The sequence below is a fragment of the Planococcus citri genome, chromosome 2 (assembly GCF_950023065.1).
Source record: "Planococcus citri chromosome 2, ihPlaCitr1.1, whole genome shotgun sequence".
Taxonomy (NCBI): domain Eukaryota; kingdom Metazoa; phylum Arthropoda; class Insecta; order Hemiptera; family Pseudococcidae; genus Planococcus; species Planococcus citri.
In genome coordinates, this window is record NC_088678.1 from 77,893,146 (window position 1) to 77,914,540 (window position 21,395).

At 35.3% G+C, this 21,395-nt stretch overlaps 3 protein-coding genes across 3 annotated transcripts; 2 read left to right on the plus strand and 1 right to left on the minus strand.

Annotated features, from left to right (window-relative positions):
• The first annotated feature begins 140 nt into the window (after nucleotides 1-140).
• LOC135833724 (uncharacterized) lies at nucleotides 141-4,339 on the plus strand. Its single transcript, XM_065347481.1, has 2 exons — nucleotides 141-1,539; nucleotides 1,861-4,339. Exons 1-2 carry the CDS (start codon nucleotides 1,532-1,534, stop codon nucleotides 4,064-4,066), a joined length of 2,214 nt encoding a protein of 737 aa, XP_065203553.1. The 5' UTR covers nucleotides 141-1,531; the 3' UTR covers nucleotides 4,067-4,339.
• On the minus strand, nucleotides 4,305-18,230 carry Prp8 (pre-mRNA processing factor 8). The gene is made up of 36 exons (XM_065347463.1): nucleotides 18,041-18,230; nucleotides 17,530-17,766; nucleotides 17,289-17,457; nucleotides 17,058-17,222; nucleotides 16,759-16,974; nucleotides 16,459-16,674; nucleotides 16,259-16,384; nucleotides 15,941-16,046; nucleotides 15,516-15,826; nucleotides 15,227-15,444; nucleotides 14,924-15,150; nucleotides 14,522-14,848; nucleotides 14,064-14,434; nucleotides 13,852-13,978; nucleotides 13,420-13,612; nucleotides 13,152-13,339; nucleotides 12,832-13,070; nucleotides 12,606-12,752; nucleotides 12,378-12,528; nucleotides 12,124-12,300; nucleotides 11,807-12,043; nucleotides 11,543-11,733; nucleotides 11,331-11,466; nucleotides 10,432-10,601; nucleotides 10,076-10,352; nucleotides 9,838-9,998; nucleotides 9,569-9,760; nucleotides 9,293-9,487; nucleotides 8,994-9,165; nucleotides 8,619-8,906; nucleotides 8,342-8,535; nucleotides 7,872-8,253; nucleotides 7,589-7,792; nucleotides 7,387-7,511; nucleotides 4,728-4,882; nucleotides 4,305-4,643 (listed from the first exon to the last, which is right to left on the minus strand). The coding sequence occupies exons 2-36, from the start codon at nucleotides 17,753-17,755 to the stop codon at nucleotides 4,489-4,491; spliced, it is 7,134 nt and encodes a 2,377-aa protein (XP_065203535.1). The 5' UTR covers nucleotides 17,756-17,766; nucleotides 18,041-18,230; the 3' UTR covers nucleotides 4,305-4,488.
• A 170-nt stretch (nucleotides 18,231-18,400) lies between these two features.
• Tif-IA (RNA polymerase I-specific transcription initiation factor RRN3 homolog Tif-IA) lies at nucleotides 18,401-21,383 on the plus strand. Its single transcript, XM_065347486.1, has 10 exons — nucleotides 18,401-18,553; nucleotides 18,924-19,143; nucleotides 19,222-19,311; nucleotides 19,386-19,515; nucleotides 19,601-19,706; nucleotides 19,792-19,944; nucleotides 20,038-20,505; nucleotides 20,590-20,774; nucleotides 20,852-21,077; nucleotides 21,162-21,383. The coding sequence occupies exons 2-10, from the start codon at nucleotides 18,931-18,933 to the stop codon at nucleotides 21,352-21,354; spliced, it is 1,764 nt and encodes a 587-aa protein (XP_065203558.1). The 5' UTR covers nucleotides 18,401-18,553; nucleotides 18,924-18,930; the 3' UTR covers nucleotides 21,355-21,383.
• The last annotated feature ends 12 nt before the right edge of the window (nucleotides 21,384-21,395 follow it).

The following is a 21,395-nucleotide window of genomic DNA, read 5'->3' on the forward strand; positions in this document are numbered from 1 at the left end:
ATAAAATTATTAATTATTTATAAATAAAATCGTATACAATTAATTAATTTATTCTAATCTTACTCATTTTATCGCAAATAACTAACAAAATTCAATTTTCGTAACCTGCAAGAAACCGACAATCATTCAACTACCAAAACAAACAAAAATCTGTTATCAAAAACGTGTTTTCTGATAACAACAACCGGAAAATAGCAAAATTTTGTTCAATTTCGTTGAAATTTTGTATTTTACGCACTTAATTTAATTATTCTCACCTCTATCGTATGCTACGTTCACTCGATAATGTCGAAATGTCGCTACTAAAGCTAACACCTCTACTGCTCAATGTTTCAAAACACCATCTCCGGCGTCTTCAAATACGAAACTTCCATCCAAGTTGCAGTCAGCTATGTCAGTATAAACCTCAAGCCGACCTACCGGTGGAATTAATCAGCATAGATCACGATGAATATGGGAAATTGATGACTATCTATAAATTTCCTTACATAACACATTCTCAGCTTATCTTCAATTCGAAATTTTATCTAGCTTTGTTCTACTTTCCGGCATGGATAGTCGAAGGTATAGCTTATGCTAGCGGTGACATGAGTTACGATACTTTGATAACCTTTAATATTGTCAAAGCTGTATTTTTAGCTAAATGTTTAATACTTAACAAATGGTTTACTCATCTCGTAGGGTTTATTTATAAAACCGAAGATGATCAAATTGTAATAGCTTATGTGAACTTTAGAGGTAGAAGAGTCGACGAGAAGTTTTCTAAAGACGAATTAGTCCTAGAATGTAATAAAGTGAAAGCTTTAGATAAATTATACGTTAATTTACGTTGTTTGTCTACCGGTCGTACGTTTAAGTTGAATTTAAAATTATCTATCATGGATGAAATGACTATGACTGAGTTGTTTGGTACATTACCGGAGTCTGCGTTTTGAATTTGTTGTTTTTTTTGTTTAAATAGAATCGTTTTGTATATTAATTGTAGTTTAATTTATTTAAGGTAATGGATAATGCATTGTGAGATTTTTTCTCAAAGTGGAAACTAGAAACACTGGGATTTTTTGACACAGATATTCTCCTATCGAGTTGAAAATTAATTAATGTTGATCATTTATTTAGGTCGAGATTTTATTGATTAAATTTAACACAATATTCAGAGATATGAAGCTCATTTGTAATAGACGTACTTGATCGAATATCATAATTACATGATTAGTGATGAATCTGATATAATTTTAGTTTTACTAAACATGCCTATAATTGGAATAATGTTTCCAGTCCTATTTCAGAATTTTCAGATCGAGTATGAATATTTTATCATAAGGTCAAAATTGAGTCGTATTGAAATTTAAGAAATAATGATGCGATAAAAGCAGCTATATTTATCTAAGTATCAGTTTTATTAGCCAGAAACTTGTCAAGATTACCTAATATATTTCAATCTTTTCCCCAAGATTATCTCATCATTTTTAAAAGTAATGTCTAGTGAAACATTTTCTGAATTTTTTCAACGTTGTTTTCTCAATTGTACATGATGAAGTAAGTTAGTTCTATTCAATTCATGTTTATTTGAAGCTAGATTCTTTTCCTAGAACTTGAGATATTGACAGGGGGCTAAGTAATGCTGAAACAATAGGAATTAAAGAGTGAAATTCATGCTTGTAGAGTTGGCCTTTTCACTGAATTTGATCGGATTGGATTGAATAGGCCATTAGGTTACCTATCTGGTCGAATATTAGCTCATTTCAAATTCATTATCTATTCAAATAGAGTAATCGTCAACACGTTCCTCAGCTCTATTGCTTAATTATAGGACTGAATTTAAAACAAAAAAATAATTGTCACCTATTTCTTCTACAGGTCATCCTTCCTAATCGTTTCAATCTTCGCATTTGGACCAATATTCACAAAATGTAATAATTCTACATCCAGTGCAATTAATGGAACAATATCATCAACTTCCTCTAATTCCAATTCAACGATGAAATCCTACGAAACTCGAATACTCCTCACAAACACCAATACAGATCTCATTGCACATCCTACTCCTCCAAGACCAACTACTCTCGAGGAACTAATCTGCCATAACAAGTTATTCATCGATAATTCATTATTAATCCATTATTTATACCTCAATAATAGAACTCTAATCGCATTACCTCTCGCATTTGGAAAAACCACCAGTCTCCAAATGTTAAAAACATTTTTCCAAATCGAAATAGATGAAACTACCGGAGAAAGATTGAAACCGGAGGAAACTAAATCTCACAAGCTTTTCGTCAAAAGAGAAATAACTTGTAGTAATAGTAACCAAACAGTAAATATACAAGATGAATTCCTCATCAACGATGGAAATTATAGCGATGTATTGAAACTAATGGGTACAAAACCAGTCATCCATCTAGATCTGCATGTTTCAGAATCTCCTAAAACGATCCAAGATGTTGAAAACTTGTTACGAAATCGTTTGAAGAACTCTATTCTAGAGCACGATTATCTTAAACATAATTTATCCCAGTATGAAGCTCATCGTAGCAAATACAAAGATCTTTTAGATCACCTGAATTCCACTAGAATATCTGAAATGTCTCAGACGTTACCTAGTTTAGCTACCATACTCGCAGATATTTTCAATCAAACCGTTATCGTCTTGATAGACGACTACGATGCACCTTTGAATAAAATCTTCGATATTCTAACCATCGAAAAAGATCAGAAGACTGCAATATCTCACATCAAATCTATATACAGATCACTGATCAATTCTTCATTCGTTCAATACGTCTTCATCACCGGTACCTATTACTGGGCAGATCCTGAACTATTTCCAGAATCAGAATTCGCATTAAACACTGTAGCAGGAGGAGAAGCAATCAACTTCTACGGTTTTACAGAAAATCAGATTGAAATGATTTTCAAACAGACAAACATGGAGCAGTATTTAGCCCAAGTTAAATCATACTATAAAGCGTACGATTTCGGAATTTCGGAAGAATTACTAAAATACAACCCATACTCCATCACAGCTTCTATCGCCAACCCTAACCAAATAGGTTCGCTTTGGATATCCATCGAGACCACCTCAACAATAACGCTGATTAAGCATTTAGTCAAATACACCGATTTCAACAAACAGCTTTACCAAGTCCTCATCGGAGGTTATATCCCAATACAGATCCACCCTTTGAAAAAAACACCCACTCGAGTACTCTCGTTCACATTCGATGACTTTTCAAAGCAATCTTCAGCCATTAAAAACTCATCTTTACTCGATACAATCGAATGGTACTCGAGGCACAATCTAGACTCAACGATCGGATTCAAAACCTTGTTCGCAACAGGATACCTGACTCGAGTCCGCGATACAGAATCATTACATCATATCGATCTCGAACGAACCATTTTAGCTAAACCAGCTAATCTGGAAATCAAAAAACACCTATGGTCTCAGTACGACTCCATTTTAGGTATTTCGACGGCAGATACCGTAGATAGAACTCAGGAATTACTCGAAGCATCGACGAATTTCAACGAATTATTAATACAACTCATCAGTACAAACTACACCAATTGCAAACATTTCGCTATTCACTTGAAGAAATTAATGAAATCGTATAAACCTCTAGGAATGCAAACACCCGGAGCTGCTGTACATTATAACGAAAGGATAATCGAATCATTGATCGAAACGCATATTTTATCCAGCGTGTATAAATTGGATATCCTTTCGAGAGAAATTAGAGCAATGTTTAATTGGATCAATCGTAATAGACCTGATGTAGTTTTAATTACACGTGAAAGAAGAATGGTTATTATTCAATTCAAGTATGGAAACTTAGCTACGCCGAAAGAAGTAATGGATGAGGCGAAGGAGTACGCGGCTTGGTATCTGGAGAAAAGAAACGAGAGAAATTACGGCCACATTTCGGATTTTAAATTAATTACTGTTATAGTACGAAGGACTTTGAAGAAACGTATAGAAGTAGATGTTGAGATTTTACCTCGTAAGGATATCGAAAACATAATCGTTAGTTCTACTCGTGGTCAACCAAGGTGGAAGTCTTGATGAAAGAAGTCAAGCACGAGTACACTATGTACAAAGTAACCAGTATTAGTAAAAGTTTCTCCACGAAGGGATTCTATTTCAAGATCTTCGATCGATTGAATTTTGAAACTCAGAGAAAAGAATCAGGAATCGAAGGACTAGATTTAGAAATTTCTGAGAAACGAACTCATTACCATCAATCTATTGATTTAAGATTTAAGTTTTATCAACTAATTTATATTGTACAAAAATAAAACTATTTGATATTTTAAAATACACGTATAATTACATAAATACGAAACGAAATTCAATTACAAAAAAATAAATCGTATAGAAGTACATAAAGGTCATATAAACTAAATGACAAAATTTCATATATACACACTAAACTTCGCCCAGCTTCCAAAGCAAGTAATTCGAGATAAAAATACACACACAAGATATTACGCGAACATGTTTTCTTTATCGGCACCCACACTATCGCCGTCCTCTAAGGATGAGAAATTAAGGAAATGGGCTGGCCTGTGGATTTCGTGATAGAATTCTTTCGGGTTAGCCAAAGTCAATTCGTATTTCATATTCGCATCGTGTCTTACACCTGAAAATGCACATTTGATATTATGGGTCATTGCATATACAAATTAACCAACGTTTGGTTATGTAATTTTACAAAATCACGTACCCATGAAATTATAATTCCACGATCCTTGGGCGGGAACCATGAAAAATCCTAAGAATCTGTCCGACAGCAACATCTGTACTTTTTCGTAATGACTAGGCAAATATCCTTTCGGGTTATTACCCTTATCGGTATTCGTACGGCCCCATTCGAATCCACTGAAAATGAAAAAGCAGAAAAATTAATTTAAAATCTATAGCACAACAATTTTTTTCCAAAAAAAAAAAAATCGCGAGTAAAACATATTTTCAATGTAGAACAAAATCACCAAAAAAGCCACAACATTTCAATTAAAAATGTAAAAAAAAAAAAAAAAAAAAAACGAAACAATAAGCATTTTAAATAGAATTTCATAATGAAACATTGAAACTCGATCAAAACTTACAATTTTAGCCAAAAGCAGGACATTTTAGGCAATTTTTGGCAAATAATATCTTTTTAAAATTTTCTGCCACAATAGTGAGATTATTTTTTAATTTGAGCTAAAACAGCAATATTTTGACAATTTGGAATTTTTTGATAAAAAGAAAAAAACTTGAACAATTTTTGAAAAAATATGAAACTTTTTGAAATTTCTGCAAATAACAATAATTTTTGGTAATTTTTGGAAAAAAAGTGAAACTTTAAAGTAAAAAGTAAGACTTGGTAATTTTCGGCATTTTTAGGTTGAAAAATAAAATTTTTCAGCAATTTGGCAAAAAGCAAGATTGTTTGGAAAATTACTGCAATTTTTTTGTAAAACAAGTGACTTATTTGAAAATATTGACAAAGATCGTGGTTTTGACAATTTTAGCAAAAATTCAAGGCTTTTTGACAATTTTTTTCAAAAAGGCGAGACTTGGGCAATTTTTGATATGAAAGCGAGATTTTTTTTAGCAATTTCTGTAAACAGCAACATTTCTACAATTTAGCAAAAAGCAGAGTTTTTTTCGAGCAATTTTTGATAAAAAAAAAGAAAAAAAATTGTTGAGCAATTTCAGAAAAAAATGACACTTTAAATAATTTTTTGCAAAATAGCCATAACTTTTAGTAATTTTAGTAAAAAAAACTTTTTTAAAAATTGTTGCCAAAAAACAAAATTTTGACAATTTTTTGATTTTTTTTAAAAAGGTGAGACTTTAGAGCAATTTTGGAAAAAAAGTGAAAATTTTTAGCAATTTCTGTCAAAACAACAAAATTTTGAAAATTTTAGCAAAAAGCAGAGCTTTTTTTGGAAATTTTTGAGGGCTTCTAGGTAATTTCTGGCAAGACTTTTGGACAATTTTCGGAAAACCATGACCATTTTGGTTTTTTTTTTTGCAAAAAACATCTCAAATTAATTAAAAAGCGAGAAATATTTGACACTTTTTGGCAAAAAAAACAAGATTTTTAACAGTTCCAGCAAAAAACAGAATTTTTGAAATTTTTGACAGAATAGCGAGACAATTGGAGTTTTGTACAATTTATGGAAAACAAGAAAAAAACAGCTTCAGTAAGTTGATAAAAAGTAAAAATTTGACAATTTCATCAAAAAGCAGCAATTTTTGGGTATTATTTGCAAAGAAATTTTTTTTATTCAAAAACAAGACTTTTTTTTTTTTTTAGGTAATGAAATTTTTGACAGAATAGCGAGACAAATGGAGTTTTGCACAATTTATGGAAAACAACAAAAAAAACAGCTTCAGTAAGTTGATAAAAAGTAAAAATTTAATTTCATCAAAAAGCAGCAATTTTTGGGTATTATTTGCAAAGAAATTTTTTTTATCCAAAAAGAAGACTTTTTTTTGTAGGTAAAAAAAAAAACGAAACTTTGTAGTAACTTTTGGCAATTTTCAATATCTAAAAAACTAGAATTTTTGGTAAAAAGCAGGATTCATGGACAATTTTTGGAAAAAGATGAGACTTTAGAATTTTTATTGAAAAAACGTCAATTTATATCAAATTTTAAGAAAAAAAAATCTTGTCAATTTTTAGAAAAAACAACACTTTAAAAGTTATAGGAAAAAGCATTACATGTTATTCGCAAAAAATGATAATTTTTCGCAATCTTTGTTTTTTTAAAAAGTTGACTTTTTGTAATTTTTTTTCTTCAAAAAATTGACTTTTTGTGATTTTTTCAAAAAATTTACATTTTGTAATTTTTTCAAAAAGTTTACATTTTGTAATTTTTTCAAAAAGTTTACATTTTGTAATTTTTTCAAAAAATTTACATTTTGTAATTTTTTCAAAAAATTTACATTTTTTGTAGTTTTTTCAAAAAATTCACATTTTGTAATTTTTTCAAAAAATTCACATTTTGTAATTTTTTCAAAAAATTCACATTTTGTAATTTTTTCAAAAAATTTACATTTTGTAATTTTTTTAAAAAATTGACTTCTTATAACTTTTTTTAAAAATTGACTTCTTATAACTTTTTCAAAAAATTGACTTTTCATAACTTTTTCGAAAAATTGACTTTGTAATTTTTTTTTCAAATAATGGACTTTTTGTAATTTTTGCAAAAAATTGACTTTTTGTAATTTTTAAAAAAAATTAACTTTTTGTAAAAAAATTGATCTTTTGTAATTTTTTCAAAAAATTGAGACTTTTTGCAAAAAAACGACATTTTTAAGCTAGAAACGAGTCTATTTTGGCAATATTTTGACACTGTCACCACTTCATTATTCTGGAAATCATCACTCACCTGGGTGTAAGTTTATACGCGGTCAACGAGCAAGATCCAGGAGTAAAACTGCACGTTATTATCACGGTTTTTTCACCATCCCACGAAGAATTCTCGGTCATAACTTTAGCGTGAGTAGTAATATCCTAAGAAAAAAATAATACCATTTCGTCAACAATCGGCTAACTAAACGAATCAACTAGAAGGATAAAGATCAAGTTACCTGAGGCGATAGTTGGGGCAATTCGTTAGGCTGCGTATGTATCCATCCTAAAGGTTCCATTTCTTTGAGATAAGCATGGTGAGGAAGCTGATTGGGTAAATGGACCGTTTGGTGAGTTCCCCATTGAGGCACCATGACAATGCAGCGAATTTCTTTTACTTGAGGATTATCCGGAGGACTTACTCCGTATAAATATCCGGCAATCTGTAAAAATATCAAAATATTTAGTCAATATATTTACTCATCACATCAGAGGTTCATTTTCTCAGATCAATACACGTACTTGAGCTCTCAGATCCGAGATGGTAACGAATTTTTTCAATATATTTTTCGGTAATATATACGTGTAACCGGTTTCCTTGATATCGTCTGAAGAAACGTAGATGTGATTCGTTCTCAGATGCAGATTAGTCGCTGAAATAGCTCGTACACGCCATTCCGTCTTCGAGCTGAACGTTTGAGTTTCGTAATTCGACGTAGTCGACGTGATGATCTCGTCGCCGTGTTTATTAACAGTTCTGGTCGTCGTAGCGGTTAATTGAGATTGTTCTTTGGTTTGTTTCTCAATTTCGGCGATCTGTTGTCGTTGAGCTGACGGAGCGCTGATTTCCATACCCAAGATGATGTCTCGAATTTCCGATTGCGTTAGTGAGGCTACGTTGACGCTGTGAAAAGAGATACGTATTGTACGTTAAAAAACAATCAAAAGTCGTTGATAATTTCATCCTAGTATTTTCGAGTATCACAACTTACTTGTTCTTTTTACCGTAATCGGCTAAAATGAGATCTTTCAGCTGTACTTCGACTTTAATCCAGTCGTCGTCCGATAACGTAGGCCAAATATGATGACTTTCCGTAATCGTCGTCTTGTCCGGTTTCAAGATAACCTTTGTTCTTTCCGTATTCACGTGTAATGCTCTCAAGATCAAGATGAGTCGAGAGAACGCCTACAAGAAACATTTAAATCACAATTATCGATATCGGAACCATCATCACGAATATCAAAAAAGAGGACTGAAAAGACACTCACCGTATAAGACGAAATAGTCTTCAACCAATCGTCGTACAAGTTGAACAAGACCATCTGAGGTTCGGTAGCTTTCAAGATCAGGTCACCGAATTTCTCAACTTTCAAACAAGCCTGGAAGGGTAACTGCAGTTCCGAGCCTTTGATCACAATGTTGGGGAAATCCAACAAGTGGACTTCCAAAGGATCCAACATTCCTTTACGTGTGACGATGATTTGTTTGGGTTGTTCTTCGACCGGAAGCGATCGAATCAACGCAGCTACTTCTTCGGCCGTTTTCCATTTAGCCAACTATAGAACGAAACCAAAACACATTAATAACCGTATTTTTTTTCATCTTATACGAAATACTCATGAAAAATATTCCAATTTTTTTACCTGTCCGAGACGTTTTTGACCAGCCCATACCGAAGTATGAATAATTTTCAAGAACAATTGTCCGGTTCTCGGATTGAATATGAAAATAGCTCCGTTAATCGGTTTAGTCGTCAAGTTTCCTTCGAACGTTTTGTGTATGGTGACTCGATATACGTTCGTATCATCCACGAACCTGTCAAAATCAAAAATAATCCACTGATTAGACACACAGGAGTAGAATATTTCGCCATCGAACCCATTTCTCATCGTTTTCGATCAATTTCCACCTCATTTCGATACAATTGAACTCTTCAACTTACCAAATAATTTGATTAGAGAACAACTCTCCGTAATTCTGCGAAGATAGGTAAGGTTCTGTAGGCTCGGACGAGTATAATTGCAACGCTTTACGGATACGTTCACGTAACACATACAAGGCCGGATTCGCCTTCATGATTTTAGCCATGGCTTGCTGTATTAAAGGTTTACATCCAGGGAACCAATGTCCAAATGCACTAAATACGCAAAAAACATCGTTAGCCTCGTTCGAATGCATTTTTCCAACAACTTCTGTCATCAAAAAATTACTCTATTACCTGTGCAAATTGTAGGCTAAATCGATAGCTATGAGTACTCCGGTTGGAGACGGATAAATACTCATGTTATCGGTAGTATAATCGAGGAACTTGGCTCGAGCGTATCTTTCAATATCGTGCGAGTCGTAATCACCCCAACGTAACTGTACATCGATCCAATACTTCTGGGTCGTCGTGTTATCCATCGTATCTCTGTTAAAAACGAACAAAAGCATCAATATCACGACAATCGGCGCCATAAGATAAACTCCAAGAACGTCAAAACTCACTTAGAATCGGCTAATAGAGATGGTCTCGATACGTTCCATTTGTACGCAGCGAACAGAAGGATATCGGCGCACGAGGAATTCATTTTATAAGATTTACGAGGATGGATGGTTTCTTTTTGGACGGTTTCAATTTCCAAAGCGTCCAACTCTTGATCGAATACCTAAACAGGAGAGAATCGTCCAACTTAGTAACGAAATATCGTCTCTATTTTGCTACAAATGAAGCTAAAATACTAACTTGACATAAATCCATAACAATCGATTCGTGCACTTTCTGCCATAAATGAGCTCGGAAAATTTGAATCAACGAGATCTTCAGCGTTGGAATTTTACCGTGCATGAAAATACCCGTCAAGTCGAGCTGTACTTGGAAACCTACGTATACGTTGGCTCGATTTATCGTCGGTGACCACCACAAGGTGAATCGACGGTTCGGAATTTGATTCAAACCGGATCTCTGAGCATTGGTCAACTTTTTGTATTTCATCGATTCTTCGAAACCGGAAGCTTTCTCCCTGTGGAAAAAAATACACGTCAAATTTTCTGTCCCTTTTGAACCAGGAAATGAATACCGATTCAGATGCACGTTCTTACCAGAACAAACCTTCCCAGGTGGGGAAATACGTTCCTTTGAATAGAGTATGTTCGAGAATACCTTCGACACCACCGAGAGCTTGGATCATATCGGTACGATAATTATTCAAATTCCATAATTTACCGTCGTGTCTTTGATGCGTCCACCAGAATGGATTTTGTTTCAGTACCTATGAAAAAAAATAATCACCAAAAAATGAGTGAAAAAATTATACCTCGATTCATAATTATTCTTCCTGTTTAAATATATTATTAGCCCACAGTCCAAACCAGAAAAAAAAGCGCAGGGTTTTTTAAATGGGGAGGGGAGGGGGAGGATCATAGAAAAATTGTGGATTTCGAATTTTGAAAAGCTGCCTTGTGACCTATCAAAATGAATTAAAATTTCGCGAGAAGAACGAAAATTCCAGTGATTTTCTGTTTTGAACATTTCCAAGAAAATTGAAGCCCAAAATTTCATTAAATTTGGAAGAAATTGAAAAATCAACGCGACTCATCAAAGTGGGTTGAAATTTCGCGAGAAAAACAAAAATGCCACCGATTTTCTGTTTTGACCATTTCTAAAAAAATTGAGTGCCAAAATTTCATCAAATTTGGAAGAAATTGAAAAATTATCACGTGACCTATCGAAGTGGGTTGAAATTTAGCGAGAAAAACGAAAATGCCAGCGATTTTCTTTTTTGACCACTTCCAAAAAAATTGGATCCTAAAATTTCATCTTTGAAAAAAAAATGGAGGTGAAGTCTCCTCAGACTTGATATCCTAAATTTTTGAAAATTTTACATAATATGAAATGACCTCCCCCCCCCCCTCAACCCCACCAACTCACTGAACACTTTTTCGTACTTCTACTTGGACTGTCAACTATAAAATGATGACATTTTGAGACTTTTATTCACCTGATATTGTTTGAATTCCGTACGAATTCTCCAACCTTTATCGTAGGCCAACGTATGTCTGTCCTTTTGGAACAACGTATTAATTCTGGGAATACCACGATCCCAACTGTCTTCTAAATCTTCCAAAGTTAAACGTCTGCGGACAAAGTTTTCAAAAACCATCAAAATGGTACCGAATATTCCGAATATTTCAACGATTACGAATTACAAACCTATTCTGAGCATTAGCTTCCTGCCTTTTCAGCGCGTATTCGGCCCATACACGTTGCGAATCGATGAATTCCGACTCCCAAGGTTGAATATATCGGTACAAATTGGGAATCAATTGATCTTCATCGTGACTCATACCGGAACGGAAATGAGTGATACCGACGTCTGTTTGTTTCGACCATCTCAAATCAGACTACGAAAGAGAAAAAAAATCAGATCAGTCTATTCGCATCAGAAGCTAAAAAGTATACAGATTTTCAACTCACTTGAGGAATAAGCACGTGACCCATCGATAACATACCCAAACCACCCAATTCCTTCGGTGTGTAGAATACCACCGGAGGGAATCTCGAGGGCATTTTGGAATTTAGACCGATTTTAATACGAGTTTGAATCTTATTCTCGCATTTCACCAGCAAATCGAGCAGTTCTTGAGTATTGACCACAGCTTCGCGGAAATAGGTCATTAAACCGATCAACGCTGTGTTCCATTTGTTCACAATCTAAACGAGAAATGAGAAAAACAAATTTCGAGTAAAATTAAACCGGAACAGCATTTTTCAATTTTTCAAATACGATTTACCTTGGTAAAGGTCGTCGAACCACTGGCCATTAAAATCTGTCTGACTCGGTTATGGAATCTTTGCAACGACTCGTCGTCTACTCTCAAAAAGCACTGAGCTGTTCGTTCTTTGGTCACCTCGTTTTGCAAGTTCCAAACACCGTCACGATGGGTGAACTCTTCGTGAGTCGTTCGACACTGAAATTGCGACAGAAAAAGATTAAAAACCGTTCGATCGTCGTTTTCAAATAGTAAAATTTCAAAATCGAGCTCACTTTGGGTAAAATTCTACACTCGAAGCCGCCCATATTGAACAACAGATTAGGATTATCTTTCGAGTACACGCTGACGAAGCTGTTATCCCATTCTACCGTTGTGATCGATCTAGGCAATCTGTTTTTGATATCCCAGAATACAGCTCGACCTCTGCGAAACGATTTCAGAAACCAAATTAGACAATCTTTCAAACAAAAAAATAATAAAGGTAATAATTTTCAACTCACAAGTTGACGTCGTGTTTCATTAATCTCATACGAGCGTCTCTGGGCCAACATTTTTTATTATTGTAGCCGACGATGTTTTCGTTATTCGGATCCGGGTGCTCGGTCAAGTACCTTTGAATCAAATCTTTAGCTTCTTCGGCGGTAAATCTGAAAAAATCGATTAACATTATACCTTCGATCTCCGGCTGCGACTAAAATCATCTCCCAATTTTTAAATTTAATTTACCTAAAGAATATATGGATTCTATCCACGTAACGACAGAATAACCGAATCGGATGCGAGGCTTCTGTGGCTACGTCTTGGAATGTCAGGAAATCATTAGGCATTTGGGGAGGTCCAGCCATCTCCGAAGCTCTATGTAAACCGAGAACCAATAAATCCAACACCAATCCGTAATATTGGACGATGAACGAAGAGAATTGCAATCCTCTGATTATACCGTAACTGTTCGTATGGTTCATGTCCTGAAAAAATACAAATCATGTCATCAGTACATTCTTCCTGACCGTCTGTAAATTCCCAATCGAGTAGAAGTGAGATTATACCTTGTAATTAATAACGATATTATTCTTGGCGGTCATGTAATCGGCAATATTGTGATCGACGATCAAACGTAATAATCTGTTCAGCAATGTTAAATCGATTTTTTCGTAAATCTTTTCGAATTTACTCTCGAGTAACACGTTACATTCGCCTTCGCCTACATCCCAAACATCTTGCAGGTTATTTACACCTAAAAAATTTGAAAAACAAATCACAAATTAGCTCATTTTGAAAAATTACACCGTTTTTCGTGATGTAAGATTCACCCACCTTGACACCATTTATAAACCAATAATGGAGGCGGTTCAGCATCCGATGGTTTGACCCAAGGTGGAAATAGTCTTCTTTTATCCGCCTCGTACCACAAGTATTGATCTAAATAAGCGTCGGTGATCTTCTCTAAGGGTTCTACGTCGTATACAGGAACAAGATGCGAATACAAGTCCATAAACTCGATTCCAACCTTTGAAAAAAAAATCCAGATTAGAAAATAATATCTACAAGACTGTCTAGAATTCAAATAGGAGCGACTCAGAGCATAGATTTCCCGCTACTGCAACAGAATACTCGAGGGAACCACATGTTCACCGGTCGAGATTCGTTGCAGAGCGTCCGAACCACATGTACATCGGTTTCGGACCCCTGTGCAATCATCATTGTATCTCCAGAATAGAAAAAAATGCCATATAGGCGAGTGTTTACCTCTTTGAAACTTCTCTGAGTCAGCAAGTGACGTTTGATTCGAGATAACGCTTCGTGAGGATTATCGTAAGCTTGTTCGATCAATCCGAGTTCTTCTCGTTGGCTCTGATTTAATCGTGATTTCACGCTAGAAACAGAACAAAAATTCGTTAAGACTTGTAATCTGGACTGGATTCAATTTTAAAATGAATTTTCACGAGCCTCAAACATACCTGTACGCTTCCTTTAATCTTTCCAAAGCCAATATCAATAACTTGGTGTCGTGTTTATACGACAGAGGAGGGAACGGAATCGGAGCAAAACGTCTAGACTCGAGCCAATGCACAGTGGTCGTGTAAATAGCCACAGCTTCTTCGGGCGACGTATACGGACCATCTTTCAAATAATTATGCTGTCTTTCTTGTTCAGCTTTCAAATACAATCGGGTCAATCGTCCGAGATTCTTTTTACACACGGTTTTATCGACAGTCGCTCCACGACGTATTCTCTCACGATTATAATGCGCTGTATTCGTCCACCAGTCAGCTTTCATTTTCACGTATCTCAATATCATGTTTTCTATCGGAATTGGCAAGCCAGGAACCTAGAAAGAGAAAAAAACCAGCGATATAGAAAAAATGAATTAAAGAAAATGCTGGAATATAATTTCATTGGGAATATTTTTAATCACCTTCCACGGTATATTGGCTTTCCAACAACGCCAAGCTTCGGATAAATGCTGCAGAATGGTACGAGCTTTGTTCTGCTTGATACCTTCGGGCATCATGTCGACGATATCATGCATTACGGATGCTCTCAATTCCAAATCGAAATGACTCTCGACTCGCTGTTTCGTCACAGTTTTAGCAACTCCTTTCGAATGACGACCTTCGAACTGTCTGGATAACAGATTACCTAACCAACGTTCCAATAAAGGAGTAATACCCCGGAGGAAAAATAACCAAACTCTCCAGCCAGGTGCCCAGAAACCGCAACCGGGTCCTTTGCCGACAGGTCCCTGTGAAATTGAATAACACCTTCGTCATGAAGTCTTCTATCATTCTCTATATGAGTCAAATATCTCATCACTTACCGTATTAAATCGATAATAAATCAAATGCTTCAAATCTTTGCACATTCGAATTTGTCTCATCAATTTATACTTGTAACGATACATTCCGGTAAGTTGACCCACATGAGCGAACACATACTGAAGCCCATCAGCTAATTGGAAAGCGTCCACGTTGTTCAATCTGTACTGGACGTGCGAATCGATAATCAACTTCGTTAAACGTAGAATTTCACGACATAAATGGAAAGCTAAAAGGGATAGAAAAATTACTCAATAGCACACATTTCACTCAATTAGCATCGTGTCGAGAAAATTTCAAATTACCGTTTCCGAAACGTGACTTCTTTCTCTCTTTGGTCGTCAACGTTTTCACCGGTTTCAAATTAAAGTTGTAATCCAAATGCAAATAATTCAAATTCTTACGATGAATCAACAAATTCAACATATTGTATCCTTGACGACAAACTTGTAATCCGGCTTCGACCCAATCTAACGTGGTAGTTTGGAAAAATTTGGTCGCTTTGAATGATCGGAACAAGTATCTAAAAAAAACGAGCAAATATCATCAAAAAATTCTCTCTTTAAAAAAGTATAAATGCGAGGGTGAACTGACCTCTTTTTTTGTGGCTTGGGTGGTCGATGTTTTAAAGCATTCAATACGTAATACTTCAATAACTTTTGGTAGCTGACTCGAACTTTGACAGGTTGTCCAGGAGGACAGTGCTCTCTGTACCAGTTCTTCACCAAAGGCACGTCGATGGCTCTTCGACATCTGCCGGATCTCATGTTGAATGGTCTAGGTGCCCATAACAAAGCTATACCTTTGCCAGTGTTATCTGTGTATAAAGGAGTCTCTTGCATGAACGGTTGGACTTCTTCGGGTAGTTCGAAATCTTCTTCGTCGTCTGGTAAAGGTTCGACGATCTGAAACACGAATCATAAAAATTAATTTATATACATCTAGGAAAACTAACGACTGACTGAAAAATGCAGCAACAAAAACAGATCATTTGAAGCGTCTTCAATCACAATACTAACCTTATGAGCGTGCTTCTGAGGGATCGGATTGATCAACGGATCGAAATAGAAAGCTGGTAAATCAGGATCTTCGGTTTTGATATAAACTACATTCGGAGCATGATACCTAAATCACAAATCAACAATTAAAAACGTCCAAAAATAGAAAAATATTAAAGGAATGTCGGTGGCTATCAGCACACGATCTATAAAAAGCTCAATAGTCGTATCAACAACTCCACCATTTACTATCTCACATTCTAGTAAGAAAAATTTACTCTGTAAAATTTTTCTCAAAACTTATGTGATAATTACGAAACACAAATTGAAAAAACTAACCAAGAAAGGTGCACGAAATGGGGTAAATTATTGTACAAATAAGGAAACGCGATACGATATTCGGTTCTGACAGGTTGACGAATGATGATCTTATTTATGTCGTTAAATTCATTCCAATCTTCATCTCTGTAGATAAAAAAATTTTTAATTTAAATTCGTGTCAAAAAAAATCGTAACGAAGGGCAAAGGGAATTACTTACGCGGTATGGGCAGCGTCTTTGATCAATGGTTCAAATTTAGGACCTCCAGGAATAGCCATATTCAAAGCCTTAGCCGTAAAGAAGGACTTCGTGTCGAACAGGTAAAAGTAATTATCATCGACAAGATCAGTCAATAACATGTTCGCTAACCGGTACAAAGATGCCATCTGAGGTAACGTTAAGTACCATTTGCGATACGTTGATCCATTAACGTGTCTGAAAAACGAAAAATTCATCGATTAACTCGATTCGTATTTTCAATCAGTCACAGAGATTTGATATAAATGGAAGAATAATTACTTAGTTCCCACTAATGGTTTATGATCATAGAACCACTTGATAACGGAAGAATCTTCATCGGGTTCGAGATCCATTTGAATTGCTTCGAGAGGTTCTACATCTAAAACGTTGTCGGCGTAATCTAAAGGAGGTTCTTCATCGTCAAATGGAGGGAATCTCATTCGTTTGAAGTGTCTTCGGTCTCGTTTTTCTCGACGCATCATAATCCACATAGTTCTGCGAAAATAAAATCACCGAAATTAATTTACATTCAAAAGTAACACTGTAAAATACAAACACAACAAAGAGATCAACTTTACCCCCATTGAGCGATATAAACCGGCTCGATGACCCAAGGTATCTCGTTAACGAACGTAATAGCGCCGGTAATATGGTAAAGAACTTTAACGTCGCGGATTTGTTCCCATGGCATTGGCATATTCTCCAATAACTTCATAACAGCGTGAGGCATATACTTCAAAGCACTGAAATATGCATTCAATTAGTACGAAATTGGGTAAAATAGCTTAAATCAATGGTCAACTACATACCCTAAGTAAACTCTCTTATCGTGCCGATATTTTCGACTGCTCATGTCACCGTGATCACGAATAATTTTACGTATGTGTTCCGGAGGCATATCTTCTTTCTGAGCATCAACGAAACCGAACTTCCTCTTCTCCGCGAACCTTTTCGTTTGCAACTGATGCCATTTTTGGGCTAAAAGAATAGTAAAAACATGAAATTCAACTCGTAAATAATGCACAATCGCACACGATTGTAAAAGTTCACCTTTCTCTTGCAATTTCTCTTCAGAAAAAGGCTCCTGCGGTTTAGGAGGCGGCATCGCTGAAGCTTGAGCTGCCTGAGCTTGCAGCTGAGCCTGGACGGCTGCAACTGCTTGAGCATGGGCTGCAGCTTGAGCTTGGGCATGAGCTACCTGTGCTTGAACCTGTTGCTGTTGTTGTATTATCGAAGCCCATGGATTGGGTCCGAGTAAATACGGTGGAATCGCCATCTTGCGCAATCCTGTTCAACAAAGAGAATAAATTATACGATGAAATAATTCGTTGAATGATTTTCACACGGAAGAGTTATTGAACCGCATCAAGCGCAGACCGCTTCAAGTTGACATGGTTCGGACATGAATAATACAACGAAAGGTGAATTAAAGAAGCAATTACTTTAATTATCTGTTGTAGGGTTGGATTAATATTGATAATAATGCATAATATACGATTAAATAGCCTAACAACGATAAAATAATGTATCGGAAAGTGAAGCGTACAAACACATTTTATACCTCGATTTCTCGATGGAATTGCCTATTACCACATCATCAGGGCACCGAGGGGATGAGATCTGGACTTGATGGAGATTATAAATAACCAATTTGGCGAAATTTTCAACGTAAAATGATCGAATAATATTAATTCACACGAAAATTAACAAAGATGCGATAATTATTTCACTACAATGTATATAAATACAAAAATGGAGACTGCCGACTCGGCCGAAACAAAATAGCTGTTTTGAACACTTCGATGTGTCTAATTTCAAGATGAGGTGCAAGTGTTCAACTTTCATCAAAATTACCGGTAAAAACCGAGTAAATGTCGGTAAATTACCGTAAATTTCGCAGTTTTTACTTTTTGTGACTTGTTCTGTATGAAAAATCAGACCAAAAAGCCAAAAATAACAGTTACCTTGATAAAAAAAAATCAAAAAAGAAAAATCGCAGTTTGACGCAAGGAGACGTAATAACTGCAAACGTGAAGTAAAAAGTGAGGAAATGTGATCCTGAATTCAATTAGCGGTAAGTTTTAAGTATTTTAATTAATAAATAAATATGTAATGTATCTAGCCTGATCACCTCAGGTCTCCTAATCCTTTAAAACATAGAATAATGTGAAGATGTTGCACTTGTCCTGATAACACGTACGTGTAAAGTTGACCATGTGTTACCGCTAAATTTCAGTGTTTCTACCTTCAGCTTTTGTTTAATTTTAAGGGTGAAAGCTCGTGTTTCGATGATTTCCGGAGCGTTGAGTGTTCAGATTTACTCTACCGACTCAAGCTCTGAAAATCATCTCACTCGAGAAATCCCTCTCGAATCACTTCATCTAGCTCAATATTCGTTATCAACTGTTATTTTGATCTTAACCTGTATTATTTTCCAATTACAGATTCACAATGTCGTACGCAAGTGTATCGCGCCAAAGTTCTACACCATCTATACTTCGGAAAACTCCAAAACCGAAATCACCCGGACTCAGGGTCAGGTTCCAGGTCGATAAAATCAGCAACTTGAAGAACCTTTTGTCTGATTACGTTAAAGAGAAAACCAACAAAGATGCATACGTCGATGTCATTTGCAGAATTCGAGACGCTGGAGACGAATTAACGGTAAGATCTCGGTTCAAATTTCCTGCTTATAATGTTTCAATTGTGATTTTATAAAAAATGTATTGTGTGGTTGTTTAGGATGAAGAATTCATAAAGCTCATTACAGAAACGAACGATTGTATTTCCGTATTGAGTGAAGAGTTGAAACTCTTCGTTCAAGTTATACTGGTGAGTTGTGTTTCACCGATGCACTTTGTTTTGGAGTATTTTCCCCATTTTCTAACGATTCGTATTTGTTTTAGATATTGAAATGGGCGAATCGGAGCGACGAGGCTGCTCTTCAGTACAAAAACTTTCTGTTGAATGTTTGTTCGGCGCACAATTATTACACGAAATTCGTTTTTCAAATGTTAATTACTTCGTTTGCCGATGGTAATTTAATTTCCTCGTTTTATTATCGTTATCAATTGTTGAAAATCTCGATTTAACCATGAATTTTTTTTACGTTTGACAATAGTTATTGAGAACTCGTATCATGATAATTGTCTTCCTTCGGAACAAGAAGAACGAGCCTTTCAGCATGTTCACGAAACATTTCGATCATTATTGAAATTAATTCCGATGTGAGTATCTTGATTATTTTTTGTTGATTTTTCCAAAGTTTTTCAATTCCTAATGAGCTTGTTTTTTTTTTGGCGCTAATTTCAGGTCCAAAGGCGTTATATCGAATATAATTCTAAAGAAATATCCGTTCAAAGGCGCAAGTGCTCAAAGTCACTTGAATTTTGTCCACAACTTATTAAATATAGCATCTTACGAGCCTAGCTTGAGACCTAAAATTCTCGATATCATTATTTCCAAGTACGTTCTGTTTCAAATTCATATTCACTTCATTTTTTTTTTTTTTTTTTTTTTTGGATGAACTTGATTAACATGGTATTTCTTCATTTTCAGATTAATCTTTTTCGATGCTTCAACTTCTAAAGATGAAATAGAAAAGGCTGAAAATGGCACAGAAATGAAAACAGATCCGGTATTTTCGATGGAAATCGACGACGTTACTCCCGACGAAGACATGAAAAACGATAAAGCTCGTAAATTAGATTACTGTTTGCATCGATTGTTTAAATTCATTCACGCCGAATGCCACGATAAAAACGGTGAATTGAAATTCGTTAAATTGAAAACCCTTTACGCCGAGTTCATCGAAATCTTCGAAGAAAGGATATTACCAACGTGTGGCTCGTGTCATCTTCAGTTCATCTTGTTTTATTTAGTCAGCTTCAAACAAAAACTCGCCGAAGATTTTATTACTTATTTATGGAATAAATTTAAGAACAGTAACGTAGCTCCGATCATTAGACAAGCAACTGCGTGTTACATTTCTGGCATTTTAGCTCACGGTTCCTTCTTCAGTGTCCAGTAAGTCGTATTACACTTTGAGAACTTCGTACCCAACTACCCATTAACGTGATTCTAATTTTGTCATCGTTTTTTTTATTGCAGATTTGTTAAAAATATGATGAACGAAATAGCTAGCTGGTTACATACGTATATCAACGCTGTAAGTGATTTCACCGAAGATAGTAATCGATCTATGGTTAACAGACATGGAGCTTTTTATGCCCTTTGTCAAGCATTTTTCTATTTAATCTGTTCCAGACAAGATGAACTCGTTAATAGTAATAAACGTGAGTTGACGACTTTTAATTTTTGAATTGAGTTTATATTTGATGATGACTGACCTATTTTTGAAATCTTGTTTCAGATTTGAAATTTTTAGAAAATCTTAATCTAGGCAAAATCGTCACTTGTCGATTGAATCCGTTACTCGTCTGTTCTCGTAATGTTGTCAATATGTTCGCCGCTGTCACGAAAACATACCAGTTAACATACTGCTTCTCAGTGTTGAATAATTACAATGTTGTCATTAGAAATTCTACGGATATTTGGCTCGATGAATATTTACCTTTCGAATGCTACCTTTTGAAAAGGTTCGTCGATTTAAATCATTTTACTCTCTTTTAAGAATGATGTTGAACGTGTATCTAATCATATTGTGCTCGTGTGATTTACAGATCTGGCGGAATTATACATCCAATTTATTGTCGAATGTCTGAACCATCTACGGATATAAGTGAGCCCGAACCTATGGAAAGTAAAGGCGAAGACGAAGAAGATTTTATTCCTAACGGCATGACGATATCCAATTCTCCTCGCGTACCTGTTTTAAGCTCTTCACCGTTCTTCGGCTGTAACGTGTCTTTTTGAATAAACGTTGATTATATTGTTCGTTTTAATTCGTTGTTACG

Excerpts from the sequence above, each read along its gene's own strand:
- Prp8 (XM_065347463.1), bottom strand. The coding sequence starts at position 17,755 with ATGGCGATTCCACCGTATTTACTCGGACCCAATCCATGGGCTTCGATA. Across the intron at positions 13,613-13,851 it reads CTCAGAGAAGTTTCAAAGAG|GTTGGAATCGAGTTTATGGA; the intron begins GTAAACACTCGC and ends TTTTTTTCAAAG. Across the intron at positions 9,488-9,568 it reads TTAGCCTACAATTTGCACAG|TGCATTTGGACATTGGTTCC; the intron begins GTAATAGAGTAA and ends TTGCGTATTTAG.
- Tif-IA (XM_065347486.1), top strand. The coding sequence starts at position 18,931 with ATGTCGTACGCAAGTGTATCGCGCCAAAGTTCTACACCATCTATACTT. Across the intron at positions 20,506-20,589 it reads GGTTCCTTCTTCAGTGTCCA|ATTTGTTAAAAATATGATGA; the intron begins GTAAGTCGTATT and ends TTTTTATTGCAG. Across the intron at positions 20,775-20,851 it reads ACTCGTTAATAGTAATAAAC|ATTTGAAATTTTTAGAAAAT; the intron begins GTGAGTTGACGA and ends ATCTTGTTTCAG.